Genomic DNA, 22,013 nt, shown 5'->3' with positions numbered 1-22,013 from the left:
TGAAATTAATTGTTCCTGATCAGACTCCTGGTGCCTCACGTTTGTTCGTGGTGTTTGAGCTAGTATACCCCAGCAGTCCAATATAGCCATTGGCTCCATCCAAGTCTCGTGACTTGCATGCTGAGCAAATTGCTCAAACTAAATATAACATACTAATAAGTCAACTACCTGTGCCCAGTCCGAACCTCTCAGTTATCGATGTCTGGATTCATATTAATTTAGTTTAATATTCGCAAAAAGAGTGAACAGTTCAGTTCCAGAGAAGGGTCTACCGACGGTATAACGCCTGCTTCCATAAATTAAGTGGAAAGTAAGTATTGAAGTCCCTCTGCCGGAATAAGATCTTACAGGTTGTGAAACAACAGCCACAGTAAAAGTATTATTTTTTGTAAAAAATTGGTTTGGCATGGCTTCGGTACGAATAGAAAAAAGATCCTGATCATGGTACTAAATCAGTAATTCTAGGAACTCCAGGGAGAAACAGCGAAAGCCTAGTGTTAGCCACTAGTATTAGGTTGACTGCAACATAGTTATTCGACTTTTTTGTCGACTTTACTGTTTTAACTGAGCTGTAAGATTCAGCGTAAGCAGTAACGTGTTTCTCTTCTACTTGTAAGAATTGTGAAACAGGAAAGGTTGATTGAATAACCTCCTATATGTGCCTTACTTGTCTGCTCTTTGAAGTCAAGCTTTAAGTTTGGCCTTGGCACCCTGACTGAAAACTGCTACAACAAATCAGTTTTCTGTTTCACTACTCGACCAGACGAAGCAAATTATGGGGCTGTTCTTAATATCTTGGTCTAACAGAGTAGTAGTGTTGGGAAATCTCACTACATTTAGAAAGCACGGTTTCGTAATGGCCGCGGCGCGCGAGACTGGTAATTACTTAAACATGAAACCGAGGTCAGAAAGGCCACGCTTGAGGACAACACTGTTAACAAAGGTTGAATATTATCGGGTGTAATTACCGTCAAAAATAAATGTTTAATTATGATATCCACAATTTCAGTTATGACACTGAGATATGCAATTGTGCTATTCCAATGTGACGTCTTAATATGCTATTTGGTCCTCGTGTTATGATATTATGCTATAACATTTGACTATTTTGCTTTTGCAATGTGCTGATTTGTCACTCTACCTTGGAGTTCGGCTATTTTGCAATTGCATTCTAGTATTCTTCAATTTCGACATTGGAAAAAGCAGTTTTGCTGTTGTGATTTGTCATCTTCATAGCGTGCGTTTCATTATAGTGTTTTGTTAAGGTAACATGCAGTTCGGCATGACACTCAGAGACGAGTTTTGGACAAGATAAATTATTTCCCACCAAAATTATAATTATGTTAGTTTATTTCCTCTCTGTCGCCCTGTCTTGGTTGGAAACATGGCGGTTCTTCGTGAAAGAGCGGTGAATTTATAATTATTAGAAGAGGCGACCCGTCTTATTAGGGAACACGCATCCCAGGGTCCCGAGAATGGTTCTCCAAGGTACGGTGTAGTGAACGGACGGGAAACCAACGGACGAGTACTGGAAAATTTTCGAAATTTATTTCAGCCGTACACGGCTTGCGCAAGGTCAACCAGTTTCTCAAGCAGCAGTAGGCAGCAATCGGCGTCGTCAGCTCCAGCTACTAAATGAAAGAAACGGAACACGACAGTAGTGTTCTTCAAACGAGATACATGGACTCACGAATTATTTTGTCTAGCAGATAAAGGGCAGATGGCAGTCTGTAGCAAATCATCATCAATCATCATCAATCAAATCATCAAATCCAGTTGCAACAGGCTGGTCTAGGCCGCAAAAAAATTCGCTTCAACAGCAAGGCTAACGCAACGGAAGTCAAAACGAAGCTAGAAGAAAGCTACCCTAAGTTAATTGATGGTGGAGGGTTTGAAATACTACAACGAGGTCTGAGCCCTTCTGAGTTAAGCATTATTCCCCCTCCAAATTCAGGATACACTGTACACGCACTTTTTACGCCACTGTGCGAGATTGGGACAATCAATCGCCTACATAAGACCTGTACAGTGCAATCTGAACCAAGATCCCTTTTAACTCCAAAAATGAAGGAGATATTTGTAGGTTTATTTTTGGTTTGCAATCACGTGACAAGATGCCATGTTGATTGACAATGTTTCCTCCGAATTTGCACTATTTTAAAGAGAGTACAGGGGTCAATTTAATAAAACTTTTACAAGTGTAATATCTAAGTGTAGCCATTGTTGTAGAGACTGGAAACAATAGTGCAGCTGCATAGTTACACTTGTCAATAAATAACTCAAGTCACTCTAGCAAACTCTCCCTAAGGTGTTTCTGTTTTGTTTTATTTTCCTGCAAGCTTAACACTTAGAGCCACTTGTTGGTAACTTTCGAAACATTTTTGTAAGTGACAATCTGATATCAGCTTTACTACTATATGTAATGTTTTTGTCAAGCAGGATGCTGGGGATGTGCCAAAAGTCGCTTGTATTAACTGTAGCCTAGAGATTCCAGTAACTCATGTCAGGCAGCACTTGGATGTCTGCTGCAAAGATGATGAGCTGTAAGTACAATATTAATGTGTGATTAACATTGATGAAAATGAAATTTCCCTTAACATTTTCACTACTTGTGCAAACATTGTAGTGATATGAATGAGTGACAATCTGATATCAGCTCGACTACTATGTGTGTGGTAAAAAAAAACCGAGAGACCCGGGTAAAAAATTAATTTCCGACCGAGAACCCGTTAAGAATAAATGCCTCCACGCGATAAGAGGAGACGAAGGAAAGCACTTCAAGGTGACTGAAAATACAAAGATATGCTCTCAACATTTCAGGAAAGGTGATATTACAAATGTCTCGTGGGCAAAAATGAATCAAGAGATGGAGTTGTCCCTTTATGTGTTTTCATGGATTCGAACATCGCCACGCAAAGGAAAGGAGCCGGCGGAAAGAAACTGCGAATTGACAGCTTCGAAAAGTGCATCTCGAAAATTTTTTACCCCAGCTGTTGTTCTTGAAGAATTATCAAACGAATCATCAAACGAATTATCAAACGAAATGGTCCCAGATCTACCAGATTGTAGCTTAAAAGTCGAAGACGAAACACCAGGCTTACTTTAGAGAAATTATTGACAACAATAACAAGAAGATTCATAAACTTGAACAGGAAATTGAGGAACTTCAACGCCGATTGCAAGATACCCAGCGGTAACGTGGTGCTCTTAATAAAAGATTGTTTAACTTTGAAAACTGTAAGTCAAAAGATTCCAATGCTGCTCTTTATACTGGCTTTCAAAGCTGGGACACTTTAATGGCCGTTTTTGAGTATCTTGAAGCCCTGTGAAATCACAAATTTGATTTATTTCTTCTTTGTTTTAGGTGGTCATTATCCATTACTTTTGGAAGTCGATGCTGATGAGAAAGAGAAAATGTTTATGATTATTTCTTCTCTCGAACAATTTACTATTTAGGTACCAAATAATCTTGATACTGAAGACCATTGCATCCTATTATGAAAAATTTACCCCTGATTGCTTTGTCAACATGTATGATGTAATATACCTTGAGATTTGTGGGATTTTCACATGTAAACTAGAAATACCTGTAGAGGGTAATGATGTACTTAATGCAAAGTGTTTTGGTACAAAGTCTGCTTTGCTGTAATCTACCTGAAGGTGCTTTTTATATGCTAGTAACACTTGCACAGCCCAGTCAAAATGTTCTTTAGTAGTAGACAAGCTAGCTGTTGTAATTATAGGCAGCAGAGGCCAAACCTCATCCTGAAAAGCAGTCTGAAAGGTGTGAAGTCAGTGGAAGATACTTCATCGTAGGTGGCCAAATTGCAGGCTGTCAGCCCATTTTGAGTGAGTAGTTAAACTCAAGATCGGCTATTTTAACTAATTTTATTGAGAGCCAAATCCTGCAAGGCTTATATTCTGTATTAATTTGAAGTGTTACTTTTATGTTTCTTATTTTGCAGTAAGTGGGCTTGTTGTGTGTAACGATATCGATGTTATCGTTCTATTTACTTCCGGTCCGCATTTACGTCATAACTACCATGGCAACAAAACTTGAGAGACCATGCTTTCCGGTTGAGTAGAGTCAGTCGGACATCGATTAAATAGACCTGTGTGTGTCTTGTTCTTCCTATAAACAACGCTACATGGTGTCAGTGATTTGGGATTCTTCCTACAGAATCGTCGCTGAAATACTTGAGTGCATTTTCAAGCCAAACTCAGTGAATCTAGCTCCAGATGACCGAATCAGGCTCGTCGAGCGTAGCTTCAACAAGCACGCAGCCAGCAACTCCTCAATTTATCCAGTCCTCTATTCCTTTACCGTCGAAACTAGACTTCAAGGGGAACTTAGCTGTGAATTGGAAGAAATTTAAGCGGCTTTGGACAAACTACGAGATCGCCTCACGGCTCAGTACGCAAAGCAGTAATCTTCGAACAGCCACATTGTTGACATGTATTGGCCCAGATATCCTGGAGATTTACGATGGTTTGCCCTTCGGAAATGAAGAGGAGAAAACCGACATCGACAAAGTGATAGAGCTTCTAGACGCCTTTTTCATCGGTGAGACGAATGAAATATACGAAGCCTATCTGTTCAATCAGAGAGTACAAGAGGTCGGTGAGTCATTTGATGTTTTCCTTACAGCTTTACGTTCGTTAGCTAAAACGTGCAATTTTGGCATCATGCAAGAGCGAATGATTAGAGACAGAGTTGTGGTAGGAATTAGAGATAACGCCACCCGAAAAAAGCTGCTAGCTGAGAACAAACTAACTCTTAACAAGTGTATTGATATTTGCCGTGCGAGTGAAACCACATCCAAACAACTTAAGGAGATGTCCCATGCGGAGGAGGTTAGCGCCGTTGCCACAGGCCACCCAAAATCGAAGATAGGTTTTCGCCATAATAAAGTACGAAATCTCAGTAAAGTCCAACGCCCCGTCCCCAACAAAGTAACAGAACCAGTTAGATGTAAGTTCTGCCACAGAACTCATCCTTTAAAAAAGGAACTCTGTCCAGCATGGCAGCACAAGTGTGATAACTGTGGTCGAATGAACCACTTCTCAGTGGCTTGCAGAAGTCAGAAAGCTAACAAAAAGCAAACTAAGAAGTCAGTTCACAATGTAGAACAAGAAGTTCAGGAGTTTAATGATGAAGATTCTGATGATTACTTATTCAGTGTAGAATCTGTGAGCGTCCTTTATGCAAAAAACAGTCCAAAGAAGATTTATGCTAACATGCGCTTGAGGGATGAAACAGTGAAATTCCAGTTAGACTGTGGAGCAACAGTCAATATCCTCCCAGCAGATATTTATCAGAAGGTATTTAACGATCCGCGAATGGAACGCCTTCAGCCTACTCAAACTACCCTTGTCATGTTCAACAAATCAGAGCTGAAACCTCTAGGATGTACTAAGGTCGAGACCTTCAACCCCAAGAATGGACAGTGTTTCCTCACGGAATACACCGTCGTTCCAACAGGTCACACAGCACTCCTTGGTGCTGAATCAGTGCAGCAGTTTGGCCTCATAGTGATTAACACCGATAACATCATGTCTCTCTCGAATGAGATTCCCACACAGCCGGATCTCGTGAGCAAATTCGGAGATGTCTTCTCAGGAGAAGGAAAGCTCAAAGGAAAGCTTCACCTCGAGATTGATAAGTCTGTAACCCCTGTGGCACTGCCAGTGAGGAAAGTCCCCTTTGCAGTAAAAGAGCCTTTAAAACAGGAACTAGAACGCTTAGTTAAGATAGGCATCTTGCAACCAGTAGATGTTCCAACAGACTGGATTTCCTCAATGGTGGTCATTAAGAAGAGCAATGGAAAGATAAGGTTATGTATTGACCCAAAACCTCTGAATAAAGCACTCAAGAGAAATCATTTTCCCCTTCCAGTGATCGATGATCTACTACCGCTGCTTACGAATGCTAAAGTCTTCAGTGTCGTCGACGCGAAGAATGGGTTTTGGCATGTACAGCTAGACGATGAAAGCAGTCTTCTGACCACATTTGGTACCCCCTGGGGAAGGTTCCGCTGGACGCGGATGCCCTTCGGCATATCACCCGCTCCGGAAGAGTTTCAGAGGAGATTGGAATACGCCCTGGAAGGTCTTGATGGAATTAAGCCAATATTTGATGATATCCTTGTTTTTGGTGTCGGAGAAACAGAAGCTGAAGCACTTTCTGACCATGATGCAAAGCTGACAGCATTGTTAGAACGCTGCCGCGCTACTGGCATTAAGTTAAACAAAGAGAAGCTTAAGCTCCGTCGCAAAGAAGTGAAGTTTATGGGACATGTTATATGTCAAGATGGTCTTAAGCCTGACCCAGACAAGGTACAAGGTATCAAAGAGATGCCAACCCCGACAAGCAAACAAGATCTCAAGAGACTTCTCGGCATGGTAAATTACCTCCAGAAGTTTGCTCCTAACCTGTCAGAAGTTACATCCCCAATGAGAGACCTTTTGAAAGAAGGGAACCAGTTCCGTTGGGATGAGCAAGTACAAGGTTGTAGTTTCAAGCGAGTTAAGGAGATACTCTCAGCTGCCCCTGTCCTCAAGTATTTTAACCCCAAAGACGACGTGGAATTGCAGTGTGATGCATCAGACCGAGGACTTGGTGCATGTCTAATGCAAGGAGGCCAGCCCGTGGCTTATGTATCTCGTTCCATGACAGAAACAGAAGTGAACTATGCCCAGATAGAGAAAGAGATGCTTGCAATACTTTTCGGAGTAGAACGTTTTGAGCAGTTTGTATATGGTCGACCTGTCAAGATCCAAACTGACCACAAACCCTTGGAGAGCATCTTCCGTAAAAGTCTACTCAGTGCGCCTAAACGTCTCCAGCGAATGTTGCTAAGATTGCAGAAGTTTGACCTTCAAGTGTCTTACAAAAAAGGGACTGAAATGTATCTGGCAGATACACTGAGCAGAGCATACAGAGTGCGCAAGAGCACAAAAGAAGATGTAGCAGAAGATGTTATGTACATAGAGGACATGAGAGGAGACACTGAAAGAGAGCTAGAGCACATCAATATGATACAATACTTGCCAGTATCGGAACCAACGCTGATTGCCATTCATCAAGCAACAGAATCCGATCCTACCCTGAGAGAGCTGAAGAGAACAATCAGGCAAGGTTGGCCAGCTACCAAAGCTGGGGTATCAGCAAACATCGGTGGTTACTTTACATTTCGGGACGAACTGTCTTTACAGAATGGACTGGTGTTCAAAGGTGAAAGACTAGTTATCCCTATGAGCGTGAAAGCTGACATGTTGGCTAAGATCCACCGGAGCCACATCGGCATCCAAGGCTGTCTCAGAAGAGCAAGAGAAGTAGCTTACTGGCCTGGGATGAACAAAGATGTCGAAGATTATGTAGCAAAGTGTGCCGTCTGCAACAGCCAGCCTGTCGAGCAAGGAAAAGAGCCAATGATTTGTCACGAACTGCCTAGTAGACCCTGGGAGAAAATCGCAGTTGATCTTTTTGATCTGAACGGTGTAGATTTCATGGTGACCGTTGACTACTATTCAAGCTTCTTTGAAGTCGACAGAATGACAAGCAAGACAGCAGACGAAGTTGTGAAGAAGTTGAAAGCCCATCTTGCCCGCCAGGAATTCCCGACCAGCTTGTATCGGATAATGGACAGCCCTTTTCTTCCGCAAAGTTCCAACAGTTCGCAGACACTTATGGTTTTGAACATATAACAAGCTCTCCAACATATCCTCAGTCCAACGGCAAAGTCGAGAACACGGTGAAGACAGCAAAACATCTGCTAGAGAAAGCCGTCAAGTCCGAACAAGACCCATATCTTGCCCTGCTGGACTGGAGAAATACTCCCACAGAAACACTCAACTCGTCACCTGTTCAGCGATTATTCGGTAGAAGAACAAAGACTCCACTCCCAACCTCAAACCAATTGCTCAAGCCAAAGCTACCAGAGGAGGTTGATCAGAAGTTGAAGCTACAAAAGGCTAAACAATCCCTGTACTACAATCAAGGCGCCAAAGAACTGAAGGAACTGCGCCCAGGAGACACAGTGCGATTGCAGCCACTAAAATCCCACTTGGGAAAGAAGAAGGATTGGACCCAAGCAAGAGTCGAAGGCAAAGTCGACATAAGGTCCTATCAAGTCAGAACAGAAGATGGAAGAATTTATAGGAGGAACCGCAGACACCTGAGACATACACGTGAAGTGATGCCACACAGTGAAGATGGGATGAGATTATCCCCAAAAGCAACACCAATTTCTGCTACTGCAAATTCTGGTAATGAAATACCATCGGTACCACCTTCCATACCAAGTACTGCAGTCAGTAAGGACCAATCAGACACAGTACCTTTGCAGAACACGGACAAGCCACATCCGGAATATCCACCTCAGTCTGCCGCAGATAAGCAGGAGATTTCCCCATCGGTGACCACCACTCGATCTGGACGAATTGTGCGACCACCCACACGTTACCAGTGATTGGGGTTATCGAAAGAACAAAAAAAAAAGGACATGACAAACTCTTAATTTTCTTTTTTTTTTGTAGTTTATTTTAAACTAGGATTGAGACATTCAGTTACGTTTACATTTTTTTTTGTTTCCTGAAGAAAGGGAGATGTAACGATATCGATGTTATCGTTCTATTTACTTCCGGTCCGCATTTACGTCATAACTACCATGGCAACAAAACTTGAGAGACCATGCTTTCCGGTTGAGTAGAGTCAGTCGGACATCGATTAAATAGACCTGTGAGCTGGCTATAGTAACAGAAGGTAGAGACCAAACCTTGTCCAGACTAGACGCCTAACAAATGTTCTGTGTGGACAGCCAAATCCCTGGTTACCGGCACATTTTGACTAGGCTATTTGTTATTTAGCTACTAAGTAATCTTATTATTAAAGATTACTGCATTCCTTTTTAATAATTTGCTGCCAATTTTATGCTGTATATAGCTTATGATTTGTGTGATTTTCAAGAGTAAATTAGAAATACCTGAAGATGGTAATGATGTACTAGATAACGTACTTGATGCAAAGCAATTTTGGCACAAAGTGTATGCCTTGTCCTCAGGTGATTTTAACATGCTAATAAGATTTGTTATTCAAATAATATACATCAGCTGGAATGGGAATATTGAAAGAAAAATAATAATATTTAACCATAACAAGTTTTGGTTTTATGTCCAAATTAAGCACTTAGTTGAAGATCACTGCACTGATCAGGCCCCGAAGGCCAAAAAAGTGCTGTCTGCTGTTAGTTTAATTTTTGTCATTTCTATTGATTTATTTTATTTATCAATGTTTCTTTGAGTTATAATTCATTGACCTCCTTCAATAGTGCAGGTTCGCTCATGTAACCTAATCCCACATGTATGTATGTACAATCTCAGTTGAAATTTTGAGTGGCAGGCAAGCTGGCAATAGTAATAGGCAGCAGAGGCCAAATCTTGTCCTGAATAGAAGTCTGACATGTGTGAAATTGGCAGCTATTTCATTGTAGGTGGCCAAATTGTTGGCTGCAGCACATTTTGACGTGGCTGATTGTGTGTGTTATGTATGTGTTCTTCTTTTTAGGTGTTAAACAGGTCAAAGTACCGAAAAAAACCTCTGTGATAACTTGGTAGTCTAAGATGTAAAAAATTTTAATAATAAGGTAAAGCTTGATCATTCTTAAGAGTTTGCATCTGTTCTAAAAGTTTTGGGGAGAGTTAGGGGAGCATTATTTATACAAATGTATTTAAAAAGTAACAAAAAAATAAAAAGAACTAGGGCAAAATCCCAATTTGCTTTAAAAGTCTATTTTATTAAGAGCATAATTCTGGATATAGCTTGGGATTTGTGTGATTTTCACAAATTGTTAGGTTGTTATGTAAACTTAATTTACAGGAACCTTGTTAATTTTCAGCTTCAAGAACAAGTACATAATTGCAGGAAAAGCTTGAAGCTTGAAAAATTGACTGATGAAACTGGAACAGATGTCATGAGATTTGTACAATAGGTTAGCCTAGGAGGGACCAAGAATTAAAGAATTCATCGATTCTCTTACACCTTTTGTCTGCATAGTGTGCTTCTGTAGAGCTTAGTTATTGCTGTAGAAAACGTTTTTGAAGGGCCCTTGAGATCACTCACTTTTGAGCTAGTTGCCCCTAGGGAAGAGGATATCTGTACTTATTATCTCCCTTGGGGGGGGGGGTGAAGGGTTAAGATTTGTACAATAGGTTGGCCTGGGAGGGACCAAGAATTAAAGAATTCATTGATTCTCTTACACCTTTTGTCTGCATAGTGTGCTTCTGTAGAGCTTAGTTATTGCTGTAGAAAACGCTTTTGGAGGGCCCTTGAGATCACTCACTTTTGAGCTAGTTGCCCCTAGGGAAGAGGATATCTGTACTTATTATCTCCCTTGGGGGGGGGTGAAGGGTTAAGATTTGTACAATAGGTTGTCCTGGGAGAGACCAAGAATTAAAGAATTCATTGATTCTCTTACACCTTTTGTCTGCATAGTGTGCTTCTGTAGAGCTTAGTTATTGCTGTAGAAAACGTTTTTGGAGGGCCCTTGAGATCACTCACTTTTGAGCTAGTTGCCCCTAGGGAAGAGGATATCTGTACTGATTATCTCCCTTGGGGGGGGGGGGTGAAGGGTTAAAGACTGATTCTTCTCCAGTAGCCACAAGTACCCCTGCATATGGAAATTTTGAACACTATTAAAGGGCTAGTACCCTCATTTCATACTTGAATTTCTAATTTAGTGTAAGTTATGACAAATAATGAATGTAAATTCATCTTGGTTGTACAGGTTATATCCAGCAGTCCTTAAAAAAAATAAAAAGGTATTTTTCTGAATTAAAAAAAAAGTGTTCTTACTTCAAAGTAAGTGCATGATATGTCATTCAATTAATGCTCTAGCAGAGTTTTTGTTTGAAATGCCAAAATCAACTTCATGAGTAAGGACAAAAAAAAAGGCAATAACCAAATGTTCTTCTGTATCCTTTATGTCAATTTGGGCTGAAAAACACGTTTTTTTTCCTTTTGCAAAAATTAGCTTATTTCACGACCAAAAACGATGCAAACAAGCTTAAACGTTATGTTTTCAGCAAAACAGCGATAGAATCTGCGAAAAAACAATGGAGACAAGCTAACACACAGTGTTCTCAGTAAAATTTGGGCAAACAAAACCTTAAAAACCAAAAAAAAAACAATTGCGCTGACTTACCCATTTTTTGCCAAGATAACTGCCAAAACACTGAAAACTAGCTTGAAACTACATGTTTTTCACAAGATCGCGACGAAATCTGTCTAAAAACTCCAAAATACGGCAGAAATGGACGATTTTTGCAAAATTTTTCGCTAAAGTTGACAAAAACACTAAATTCGACTGAAAAACACGTTTGTTTTTTTTGCAAAAATAAGCTTATTTCAGTTTTAAAAACGGTGCAAAAAATGTTCTCAGCAAAATAGTTTAAGAGTCTGTGGGAAAACACAAAAACCAAGCTTAAACCAAGTGTAAATTGATAAAAAGGCCCGAATTGCGCATTTTGGCAGTTATTTTGGCAAAAAATGGTATATTTTGATTTCAAGCAAACTTTCAAGTAGTTGTTAAAGTTTAGAGCCAAACACAATACCAAAAAACAAATTGGATGTTTTCAGAAAAAATTGTGACCCTCAGCCTAATCATAATCCCACCCTACCCAAGCCCTATCTCTAGCTGCGAGCTATCCTAACCCTAACCCTAACCCTAACCCCGGGTTAGGGTTAGGGCTCGGGTTAAGAACGGAACTTTTCACTCCAGTCAAAATGATGCAACTGGTTAACATGGTCCAACCAGCCAAAACAAGATAAAATGGTTTAAACGGTGAAAAGATTTTAATTACGTGACATGGTTCAATCGGAAGAAACGATCTCACTTAGTAAAATGGTGCGACTGGTTAACATGATCCAACTTGATAAAATGATGCCAATATCTAAAATGGACAAACTGGTTTTAATAATCCAACCAGTTGAAATGGTCTAACTGGATAATGCATGTGTAACCAGTGAAATTGGTTCAAATAATTCAGGTAAGGATGGTAACATTAGTTAAAAAGATCCAGCATATTACAGTGGTTCAACTGGTAAAAATAATCATCCAACTACTAAAAGTTATTAAACCCCAATCAAAATTAATCCAACCGCTTCAAATAATCTAACTGGTCAAAATTCTTCAGGTGGTTATTTAAGTGAAAAAGGTGACAAAATCTTCTTAAAAATATTTTTGAAGAGGCTTACACCCTTACCCTAAACACTAACCCTACCCCCAAACCCTAACCCCAAACCTTCACCCTAGCCCTAACCTCAACCGCAGACCCTCTAACCCTAACACTAAGCCTTAACCCTAACCCTAACCCTAGCCCCACACCATAACCCTAAAACCTAACCCTAAACCCTAAACCCTAACCTATAGCCCTTAACCTAGACCTAACCCTAACCCTAACCCTAACCCTAACCCCAACCTTCTCTATCTATCCTGTAAGTGTACCAGTCGGCCTATCGTTTGTTTTTCAGTAAATTTTCAAGTAGTTACTGAAATTTACAAACACAATACCAAAAACCCTGCAATTGAATGCTTGTAGAAAAATATTAACGCCAACCCTAAGCATAGCCTCATCCTAGCCTTAACCCTAATTCTAATACTAACCCCCGCTAATCCTAAGCATAATTTTACCCTACAGTCGTGATCGTTCGAGGACAACAAAGGCAAATTGACGTGCATTAGGTGTGTACATTCGTAGGAATCATAAGAAGTCCTAGAAGCTTCGATGTTTTACACTGAGCTATGTGCATGTTAATTTTGGAACTGTTTCGAAACCTTACAAAATTGAATCTTTTAAACTTACTCTGTGCTTAGATTTTTAAGCAGCTGGATCATTTGAGCCAGTTTAGTCACTCAAACCAGCAATACAATACTAGGCTAACTGGATAGTTTTAGGGTTAGGGTTAGGATTTTCAAGTAGGCACACGCAGTTGTGTAGATATTGTGGTACATGGAGTTTAGTAGAGTGTAGATTTTAGCAGTATTTGCCAGTGTTGACATATTTATAAAATTATGGTTCCAAAGTGCGTGTCACTGTTGAGAACCCAAGAAAATCATGAGAAAGTCGCCGATGGATTAGCCATAAAAATAAGCCCAACTCTGAGTCAATGCCAAACCACAAGAAAGTTGTGAAACTCGCGCCAATGTAAAAAAAAAAAAAAACAACTGAGGTTCGAAGTATGGGTCGCTAACATCCTATGAAAATCATGGGAAAGTCGAGGAGATTGGTCATGGTACCAACCAATGCCACTTTCCCATGAAAATCAAGAAAGCTGTGGTAACTAGCCAACATATGCTAGAATGACGATCTTTAATAAAATTCATATCTAATAAGGATGTGTGAAATGGCCAATATCGCTCTTGGCCGAGATACTGGTTTGCCGTGTTTTGGCAGTTATTTTGGCGAATATGGTTAAAATCAAATCTGTGTAAAAACAGTAAAATCCACGAATTATTGAGGTTCGTCAACATAGGGAGGGTCCTCTTAGTCTAGAGAAAAACTTCTGCCCACGGCTAAAGGCGTTAAATTAATAAATTGATATATCTGGGCGGCATATCAGACAGCAACACTAAACTTCTCCTTTCTCACAGCTTTTTCCCCTTTAACATCTTTGTTCATTCCATTTTTTTTAAAGTAAAAACTCGTTTTGGAGGCATAAAGGTCCCTAAAGCAACGTTTCAAGATTTTATGGCGATCTTGTGAAAAACATGTAGTTCCAGCTAGTTTTGAGGGTTTTGGCAGCTATTTACACAAAAAGTGGGTAAAATCAGCCCAATTTGTCGTGTTTCTGACGGTTTTTACGCGTTTTTCCCCCAAATTTTACTGAGAACACTGCGTTTTAGCTGGAATAAGTGTTTTCACATGGATTGTATCCCTATTTTGTTAAAGACATCGTGCTTTTGAATGTAAAATAGGCTGATTTTTGCAAAAAAAAAAAAAAAAAAACGTGTTTTTCAGGTCGAATAGAGCGCTTTTGTCAACTTTTGCGTAAAATTTGGCAAAAACTCATGCGTTCTGCCGGATTTTGGTGTTTTTAGATAGATTTCATTGCAATTTTACGAAATACATGTAGTTTCAGCTAGTTTGCAGCGTTTTGGGCTTGAGACCGGCAAGAGTGATGGTAGACACTCTTAGCAGAGATAATTGTGCAGATATTAAAATTTCACCTGTAAAGACAATAAATTAATTGAACACAAGAAAAAGGAAACTTGATAAAAAAAATTAGAATAATGGCGGGGAGAAAAGAGGGCTGCACTAAAGATTATGTACTTGTGTTCTTGAAGCTGAAAATTAACAAGGTTCCTAACAATTTTTGAAAATCACACAAATCCCAAGCTATATCCAGGGTTTTCTCTTAATAAAATTAACTCTGAAAACAAATTGAGATTTTAGCTTGGTCCTTTTTTTTTACTTTTTATGTACATTATTTATGTATAAATAATGCTCCCCTGACCCTCCCCCAAATTTCCAGAACAAATGGAAACTCTTAAGAATGATCAAGCTTTACCTTATTATTTAAAATTTTTACATCTTGAATTATCAAGTTATCACAGAGGATTTCTTGGTACTTTAACCTGTTTAACACCCTAAAAGAAGTGCACATATATACTACACACAATCAGCCCAGTCAAAATGTGCCACAGCCGACAATTTGGCTGCCTGCCACAATATAGCTGCCGCTAACTTCACACTTTTCACACTTCCATTCAAGACAAGGTTCAGCCTATGCTGCCTATTACTATCACCAGCTTGCCTTCCACTCAAAAACATTTCGACTGAGCTCATACATACATACATACATACATAAGTGGGAGATTAGGTTACATGAGCGAACCTGCACTATTGAAAGAGATCAATGAATTACAATTGAAAGAAACATTGATAAATAAAATAAATCAATAGAAATGACAAAAATCAAACTAACAGCAGACAGTACTCTTTCAGCCTTCTGGACCTGAGCAGTGCAGTGATCTTCAACTAAGTGCTTAATTTGGACATAAAACCAGAACTTGGTATAGCTAAATATTATTATTTTTCTTTTAATATTCCCACTCCAGCTGATGTGTATTATTTGAATTACAAGTCTTATTAGCATGCAAAATCACCTACGGACAAGGCACACACTTTGCACCAAAATAGCTTTGCATCAAGTACATTATCTAGTACATCATTACCATCTTCAGGTATTTCTAATTTACTTGTGAAAATCACACAAATCATAAGCTATATACAGCATACAATCAGCAGCAAATTATTAGAAAGGAATGCAGTAAATTTTAATAAGAATATTACTAAGTAGTTAAATAACAAATAGCCCAGTAAAATTGTGCCCGTTGCTGGGAATTTGGTTCTCAATAAAATTAGCTAAAATAGCCAATCTTGAGTTTTACTGCTCACTCAAAGTGGGCTGGCAGCTTACAATTTGGCCGCCTACAATGAAGTACCTTCCGCTAACTTCACATTTTTCAGACTGCTTTTCAGGAAGAGGTTTGGCCAGCTTGTCTACTACTCAAAAACATTTTGACTGGGCTGTGCAAGTCTTACTAGCATATAGAAAGCACCTTCAGGTAGATTACAGCAAAGCAGACTTTGTACCAAATGCTCTGCATTAAGTACATCATTACCCTCTTCAAGTATTTCTAGTTTACTTGGGAAAATCCGACAAATCACAAGGTATATTACATTATACATTCCAGTTGACAAAGCAATCAAGGGTAATTTTTTCATAATGGATGCAATGATCTTCAGTATCAAGATTATTTGGTACCTAAATAGTAAAATGTTCGAGAGAAGAAATAATCATAAACATTTTTTCTTTCTCATCAGCATCGACTTCCAAAAGTAATGGATAATGACCACCTAAAACAAAGAAGAAATAAATCAAATTTGTGATTTCACAGGACTTCAATACGAAACAACTATACATATCTTTTATTTCCTACCACTTACAAGTGGCAGGAATGGCTGAAATGGCCTTCACGTGAACACAACAGAATCCTATGCGTGTGTAACCATGTAGAACTATTTATTCGGTATCGAAATTATATCCCAAATGTCATGATATTTGACTGAAACTCAGCTTACCCATCTTTCGTTTAGACTTCGAAACTTGCTGCTTTTTACCACCGTTTCAATGTTTTCTTGTTGTTCAAAAGGTGGTAGGGCCATTGCAGACCGTGATTTTTTTTTTACTTGAGAACCAGATCACAACACCCAAGCCTTTTCACGCTAAATATTAAACTACTGAGATTACCTTCGCCGCCGTAAGCCGCCATTTTATCTTTCCCTGAATACTAGTTCCCAAGCTTCGAGCCCGAAGGTCTCAGACATGCACTGAAATTATGATATTCGTTATTTCAGGGCCAATTTAGAAATAACGGTAATCGTTATTTTGGTGTCGAGATCATGCTGATCACAACTGAACGCACATTTACCCCTTTCCTCCGCCATCTTGAATGTTGTAAGACAGTGGAACCGAGTCCTTCTTTTTATTTAACACGTGTAAAGAGCATTGGTAAAGAGTGCCACGAAATTACTATATCCATAAATTTGGTGCCAATTTAGAAATAACGATAATCGTTATTTCGGTCTCGAGATCATGTTGCGACGTTTTGAAATCCACTAGTTTCCATGCCTAATTTGCCTGTGTACTATTTGAGGCATCGACGTAGTGTGATGAACCTGTGACGCGTTCGAAGGTTCTGTATTATCGTGATTAACGATGGGATGTGCGAGGGCTTTCTTGTTTTTTTTCAACTTTATTTACTTGGTGAGTACCCCGAGGAACAGCTTAAAGCAACTAAGCATAATTAAAACCTTCATGTTCGTTCACCGTTCGTGAGATTATTTAGACGTTCTTTCCAAATTGAATCGATACGAAGAAACATAAAGGGCTCCAATTTTTGCGATATGATTTTTCAGTGCTCGTACTTTTTCTGGACTGATTGACTGATGATTGACTAGTCAAAAAGTTCTTGTAGATATAGCCTATCACAGACACTGAGACATAATTCCTATCTCAACGAGCCTTTAAAATTATTCGTAATTAGACGGCTGAATGCCTGACGCTAATTCCTATTTGCATGGAACCCGAGCGCCCAGTTGTATCTACTGTTTGTGTAATTGACCAAGCGTGAGATAAAGATGGATGGATATTAACCAAGTTCTTTTTCCTGTGTTTAAATCTTGATTGGAAGTCGTAGAAAACAGCAAAAATGTTCTTGGAATAGTCATGGAGAGTCGTGGAATTTCATACTTAAATTAAAAGAGTACAAACCATGCGTGTAGACTTAGTTGATAATTAATGTACATGATTATTTCACCAACATTGTAATATTTTCTAGGGTGTATCTGGTGCTATCATTTTTGTAGCGGTATGGCTAATTAAAAAGTATGGCGACATTACAAAGATTACAACTGATGAGTACACTTTGGTACCATGTGGAATCCTAGTTGGAGTGGGTGTCCTGATCTTCATCACTGCCTTGTTTGGTTGCTGTGGAACATGCCGTGATAACAAATGCTGTCTGTCCACGGTAAAACCTTGATTAACTTAACATGTGATTGAAGTGCATCTACAAGAAAACAAAATAATTATAGTAATAATTTTGATAATAAATATTCAATTTTGATGAAGGAAGATGCTAATTATGTGTAATGTGTGGAACATAGATTTGTAGATATGTACCATTGATTTTTGCCACAGAGCTTCAAACTTAATATCCAGATACCCACCAACTGAATTACAGAGAACTTTTTGCTGAGCAAGGCTATATATTAGCTTTATATCTGGCCAGCTTTCTGCATATTGCTAAGATCAGCAATGTCAAGAGCACTATACGTACTTCATAGAGGGTCTTTTGTTCCTGGCAGGGAATATTAATTTGGGGCCTTCATCTGACAAGAAGTGTTTGATTTATTTTACAACTTATTTATTTGGAACTATTATGCAAAATCTAATAAGTTTATAAAAATTAAAATCCAATTTTAAGAAATTATTATATATAAGAGACACAAGGATGTTATGATATGCAGTGAGTGTATGATCTTTTACCTTGCAGTTTTTTGCACTACTTCTCATTGTGTTTGCATTGGAGATTACAGCAGGTGTCTTAGGATATATCTACAAGGATAAGGTACATTTTTTTGATGTAAGGTCATGTTGTCTTTGGTAATAATAACATACATCATAACATGTATCCTCTATAAAACATACAATAGTATGAGGAGTCAGGTGAAACATTTATTGGTCACAATGAAACTAAAGTTCCCCTATCTTATATCAAATACAGTGATCACTAAGTAAATCATTAGCTAGGAGATAATGAAAATTGTAAACTTAAGAAGTTGACATGGCAGGTTTCAGTAGTATGGATGATACCTGTTTACCCACAGTCTAACTCAATCAGGTCTGAGAGAAAAATATGAAACAACGTAATACATTCTTTAATTCCAACTGCTCTGTACATTTTATTTGATGGATTAACAAATAATATGCAGGGATATTTGGCAGGTTGTGAAGTATTTTGAGCAAGGAAAAATTAGAGCATTGAGTAAATTGTCTGCTAATATTAAATGTTGAACCATCCAAAAGAAATTCATTATTCCACTATTATTTCACTTTTTAATATTTTTATTGTAGTTGCAAAATACAGCCTTTGGCCCTATCTTTGCATTTTCTTAATAGAATAAGGAGTATGCAAAAGACAAATTTGAAACAACACAAACAAAACCATTAAAGTGTTCTTTATGATCAACTAAAACAATATATGTTGTGCTGAAAAGTTCATTTCTTAAAATTCAAACAAAAAACAAATCAAAGGACTCTTGGAGCTAGCTCATTAATGTTATGGCTTAAGTTTGCATTGATTCCTGGACTTGCTGAATTTAGGTACAGTTGAATTTGGTTTATGTGTACTTGCAAGACTTTTGGAATACATTTTCTTTTATTTTTGGGCAGTCACGAAAGCAATGCTTTGCTTTTCCCTATAAAAATTTATGAAAAACTTGCCAGTTCCTCTTGTATAGAAATAACAATATAGGGCACATATGTGAAAATCAGTGTGTGTACACCTCTGAATAGTGGCATCTCATTTACATCTACATCTACATCTACTTTCATTTAGTTGGTAAATTCTGTATAGACATCACACCAACCAACTCGCGCGCAAAGTGAGAATACTATATGATGCCTTGAAATTATATTATGAGCAATTGTGTGACGCTTGGTAAGTTGTAAGATGAAATGTCATCATGTATAAGACGAAAAAACTGTATAAATTCTCAGTCTGCATTCTGTACCCGGTCTGCAGTCTGCATTTTGTACCTATTCAGCATTTTGTACCTGGTCTGCAGTCTGCATTTTGTTTTGACCAGATTGGTATTGCTGTTTTTGTTTGAGCAAGCTTCAAGTCCAGACTGAAATATTGGGGCTCTAAAAAAATTTTTAGTGAGACTATCTTGGCTGCAATGATTGATGTGTGGACTGTATGATGAGGACCTCTTGAGAACCAGCACAATGATAGAGCAACAATTACTTTAGACCAACTGAAGATAAATGCAAATGTGAGGCTTAACAATATGGCTGCCTCTGATACCCTTCTGCGTGGTCATAGTGTGTGTTGAAATGAACCTGATACAGATCCCTAGATGTGAACATTTCAGTTTCTAGATTCAAGTTGCATTTTTAGAAATTTGGAAATGGGATTTGAGGTTATGATTTTTATTAAACCATTTAAACATTTTATTTCTTTCCACACGAGTTTCTGAGCTTCATTGACATTAATTAAGGCTTTTACTAAGTGGGGAGGGGTAGCATGCAAGACTACTTCCGTTCATAGTCCACAGTGCAACTTTCATCCATGGAATACAACTTCTGTCCATGGTTAAGAACTTCCATCAACATCTGCTTCACCACAATACCTCATTCATTGCTTTCAGCATGAATGAGTGAAAAACACCAAAGCTTAGATTGCTAAGCAAGGTGATTTATAGGTAGTACCATATTTGGCGTTTTATCATAACTTAATTTGGTAAAACGACATAGTAGTGGAATGCTATTGTCCAATATTATGTGATATGATGGAGCAAATAATCTTTGTGTCTGATCAAACCAGGCTTTAAAAAATATTACCGGTAACTTTAGAACAAGGGGAAAGAAGTCATCTTCCCATCTTTAGATTTGTCGACTGCACCTTAACCCTCAGCTGTAGTTTTTAATCCCTTCACTGTCTGATTTCAACCTTTACCCCCAGTGAGTACCTTCTCTCTTATATCTTCGCCCTTCACCCTTTCCTTTACCCTTAACCTATATTTTAGCAACATCACACCCTAAACTTTATCTTTGATTGGGTGGTTTCAAATTGAGTGTCAAGGTATGTTAGTTGCTTTCTTTCCTTGATAATATAACAAATAGAGTGGGGAAATACACATAACTGCTGTCTAGCTTTTAAGAGACTACTTATTAACAAGTAGGTGACATCCACTTTTTTTTGTTTCTGTCTTAAGGCTAGAAGCTTTGTGCAGGATGGTTTCCAGGATGCAATTGAGCATTATGATGATAAAGACACAACTTTAGATAAAGCTGTAGATGGACTCCAGAAAAATGTTAGTGTATATACTTCATATAATCCAAGTAGAACTGAATCATATTATGGGGAGCTCTCATCCCAACAGAAAAACCCTTTATTGCTAGAATAAAAAATTCAAAAAGTGAAAATTTACTTAAGACATGCACTGTATAATGATTTGTAAATCTGTCTGAAAGCTCTTGCCTTATTAAAATCCATGTAGATAAAGCACCTAAATTTTGGTTTCTGCATACATCCATGCATGTCAGAAGGGTGTCCTGAATACAGATTCTTTTTCAATTCATATCATGGGAGAAATGAATTGGGAATCAGTTACAGGTTTCACTCAATTGACTGATCAAAATGTGAAACCAAAAAAATTATGTATATGTGGACAGCAAAGAAATTATTATAAAATATCTAAGAAATATTTTTACTGACAGTGTTTTATCCTAAGGATCTCCCTGTACAGCTAGTAACCGGTCGTTTCGCCAACGAGTTGTTTCACCAACGTCTCTGGTCAGTTCGCAAACGTGTAGAAGTCAGTTCACAAATGTTTAGAAGTCAGCTTGCAAATGTTATAAACATTTCACCTATGTCACTAAGCAGCCATGTTAATATTTCATCCCAAGGTGGCAGCATTTTTATCCCATGTCTGTATCACGCAAAGGCTGTGATAGAGCAAAATCAACTACAAGACTGTATAACTTAAGCTAGAGTTAGTTTTTATGCTCAAACGTTGACATCTCAAATCTACGAAGTGTGTGAACTGACTTCTACATAAATGTTTATAACATTTGCAAACTGACCTCTAAACGTTTGCAAACTGACTAGAGACATTTGTGAAACAACTGTTGACGGAGTGAGTCGTTGGTGAAACAACGGACATCTGTACAGCTATGTTAACAAAACTGAATATTTATGTTTTGCAGCTGAAATGTTGTGGCAATGAGAAACCTACTGATTGGTTTCCATATGCTTTGAAACATTATGGCCAATACCCTCATTCCTGCTGTCCTCCAGCAACGTTGATTTGTACACAACTCAATGCATATGATAAGGTAAGAACCAGTAATAAACTCTTTCCTTTTTTCCCATCAACTGTCAAATTCTGGTCTCCATCTACCTTCCAGCAACCACCAAGGAAGTAAGATTTATACAACCCACATACCTCAGGATGGTAAAACTAGAGAAGTGACTTGTACTGCTATGGCTAACTCTTCCAGCCTTATTTACAAAATAAAAACTTACCACTGAATTCCATTAATAATCTTATATGCCCCCTGTGACTTATTCATTTCAAAGGCTTCCAGATGTGGGTTGTTAGGAGAAATTCTTTCTTGGCCACTTATGGGAATTTAAGGGTTAAGTATCTACTACCTACAA

General features: G+C 38.4%; 1 protein-coding gene and 2 long non-coding RNA genes across 7 annotated transcripts in view; 2 read left to right on the top strand and 1 right to left on the bottom strand.

Moving 5' to 3' along the window:
* Window positions 1-1,364: 1,364 nt before the first annotated feature.
* Window positions 1,365-10,034, top strand: LOC149046792 (uncharacterized). 4 transcript variants are annotated; one of them, XR_016185817.1, is made up of 5 exons: window positions 1,365-1,488; window positions 1,710-1,909; window positions 2,440-2,543; window positions 3,365-3,849; window positions 9,566-10,034. It is a non-coding gene; the product is annotated as an uncharacterized LOC149046792 (long non-coding RNA). The 4 variants fall into 4 exon arrangements; XR_016185819.1 differs by lacking the exon at window positions 1,710-1,909 and having other exon boundaries at window positions 1,370-1,488; XR_016185816.1 differs by having other exon boundaries at window positions 1,374-1,909.
* A 4,517-nt stretch (window positions 10,035-14,551) lies between these two features.
* LOC149046791 (uncharacterized) lies at window positions 14,552-16,526 on the bottom strand. Of its 2 annotated transcripts, none has more exons than XR_016185815.1 (2): window positions 16,313-16,526; window positions 14,552-15,918 (listed from the first exon to the last, which is right to left on the bottom strand). It is a non-coding gene; the product is annotated as an uncharacterized LOC149046791 (long non-coding RNA). The 2 variants fall into 2 exon arrangements; XR_016185814.1 differs by having other exon boundaries at window positions 16,144-16,521.
* A 222-nt stretch (window positions 16,527-16,748) lies between these two features.
* Window positions 16,749-22,013, top strand: part of LOC113672664 (tetraspanin-36) — a 6,297-nt gene continuing 1,032 nt past the window's right edge. Inside the window, exons 1-5 of the mRNA XM_089203761.1 lie at window positions 16,749-16,828; window positions 17,403-17,594; window positions 18,120-18,194; window positions 20,566-20,664; window positions 21,560-21,688. Coding sequence (XP_089059887.1) covers window positions 16,781-16,828; window positions 17,403-17,594; window positions 18,120-18,194; window positions 20,566-20,664; window positions 21,560-21,688 — 543 coding nt within the window. The 5' untranslated portion in view covers window positions 16,749-16,780. The remainder of the gene's footprint in view (window positions 16,829-17,402; window positions 17,595-18,119; window positions 18,195-20,565; window positions 20,665-21,559; window positions 21,689-22,013) is intronic.

The sequence above is a fragment of the Pocillopora damicornis genome, chromosome 4 (genome assembly GCF_964200805.1).
Source record: "Pocillopora damicornis chromosome 4, jaPocDami1.2, whole genome shotgun sequence".
NCBI classification, from domain to species: domain Eukaryota; kingdom Metazoa; phylum Cnidaria; class Anthozoa; order Scleractinia; family Pocilloporidae; genus Pocillopora; species Pocillopora damicornis.
The sequence above is the reverse complement of the archived record's forward strand: the minus strand, read 5'-3'. Positions and strand labels throughout refer to the sequence as shown.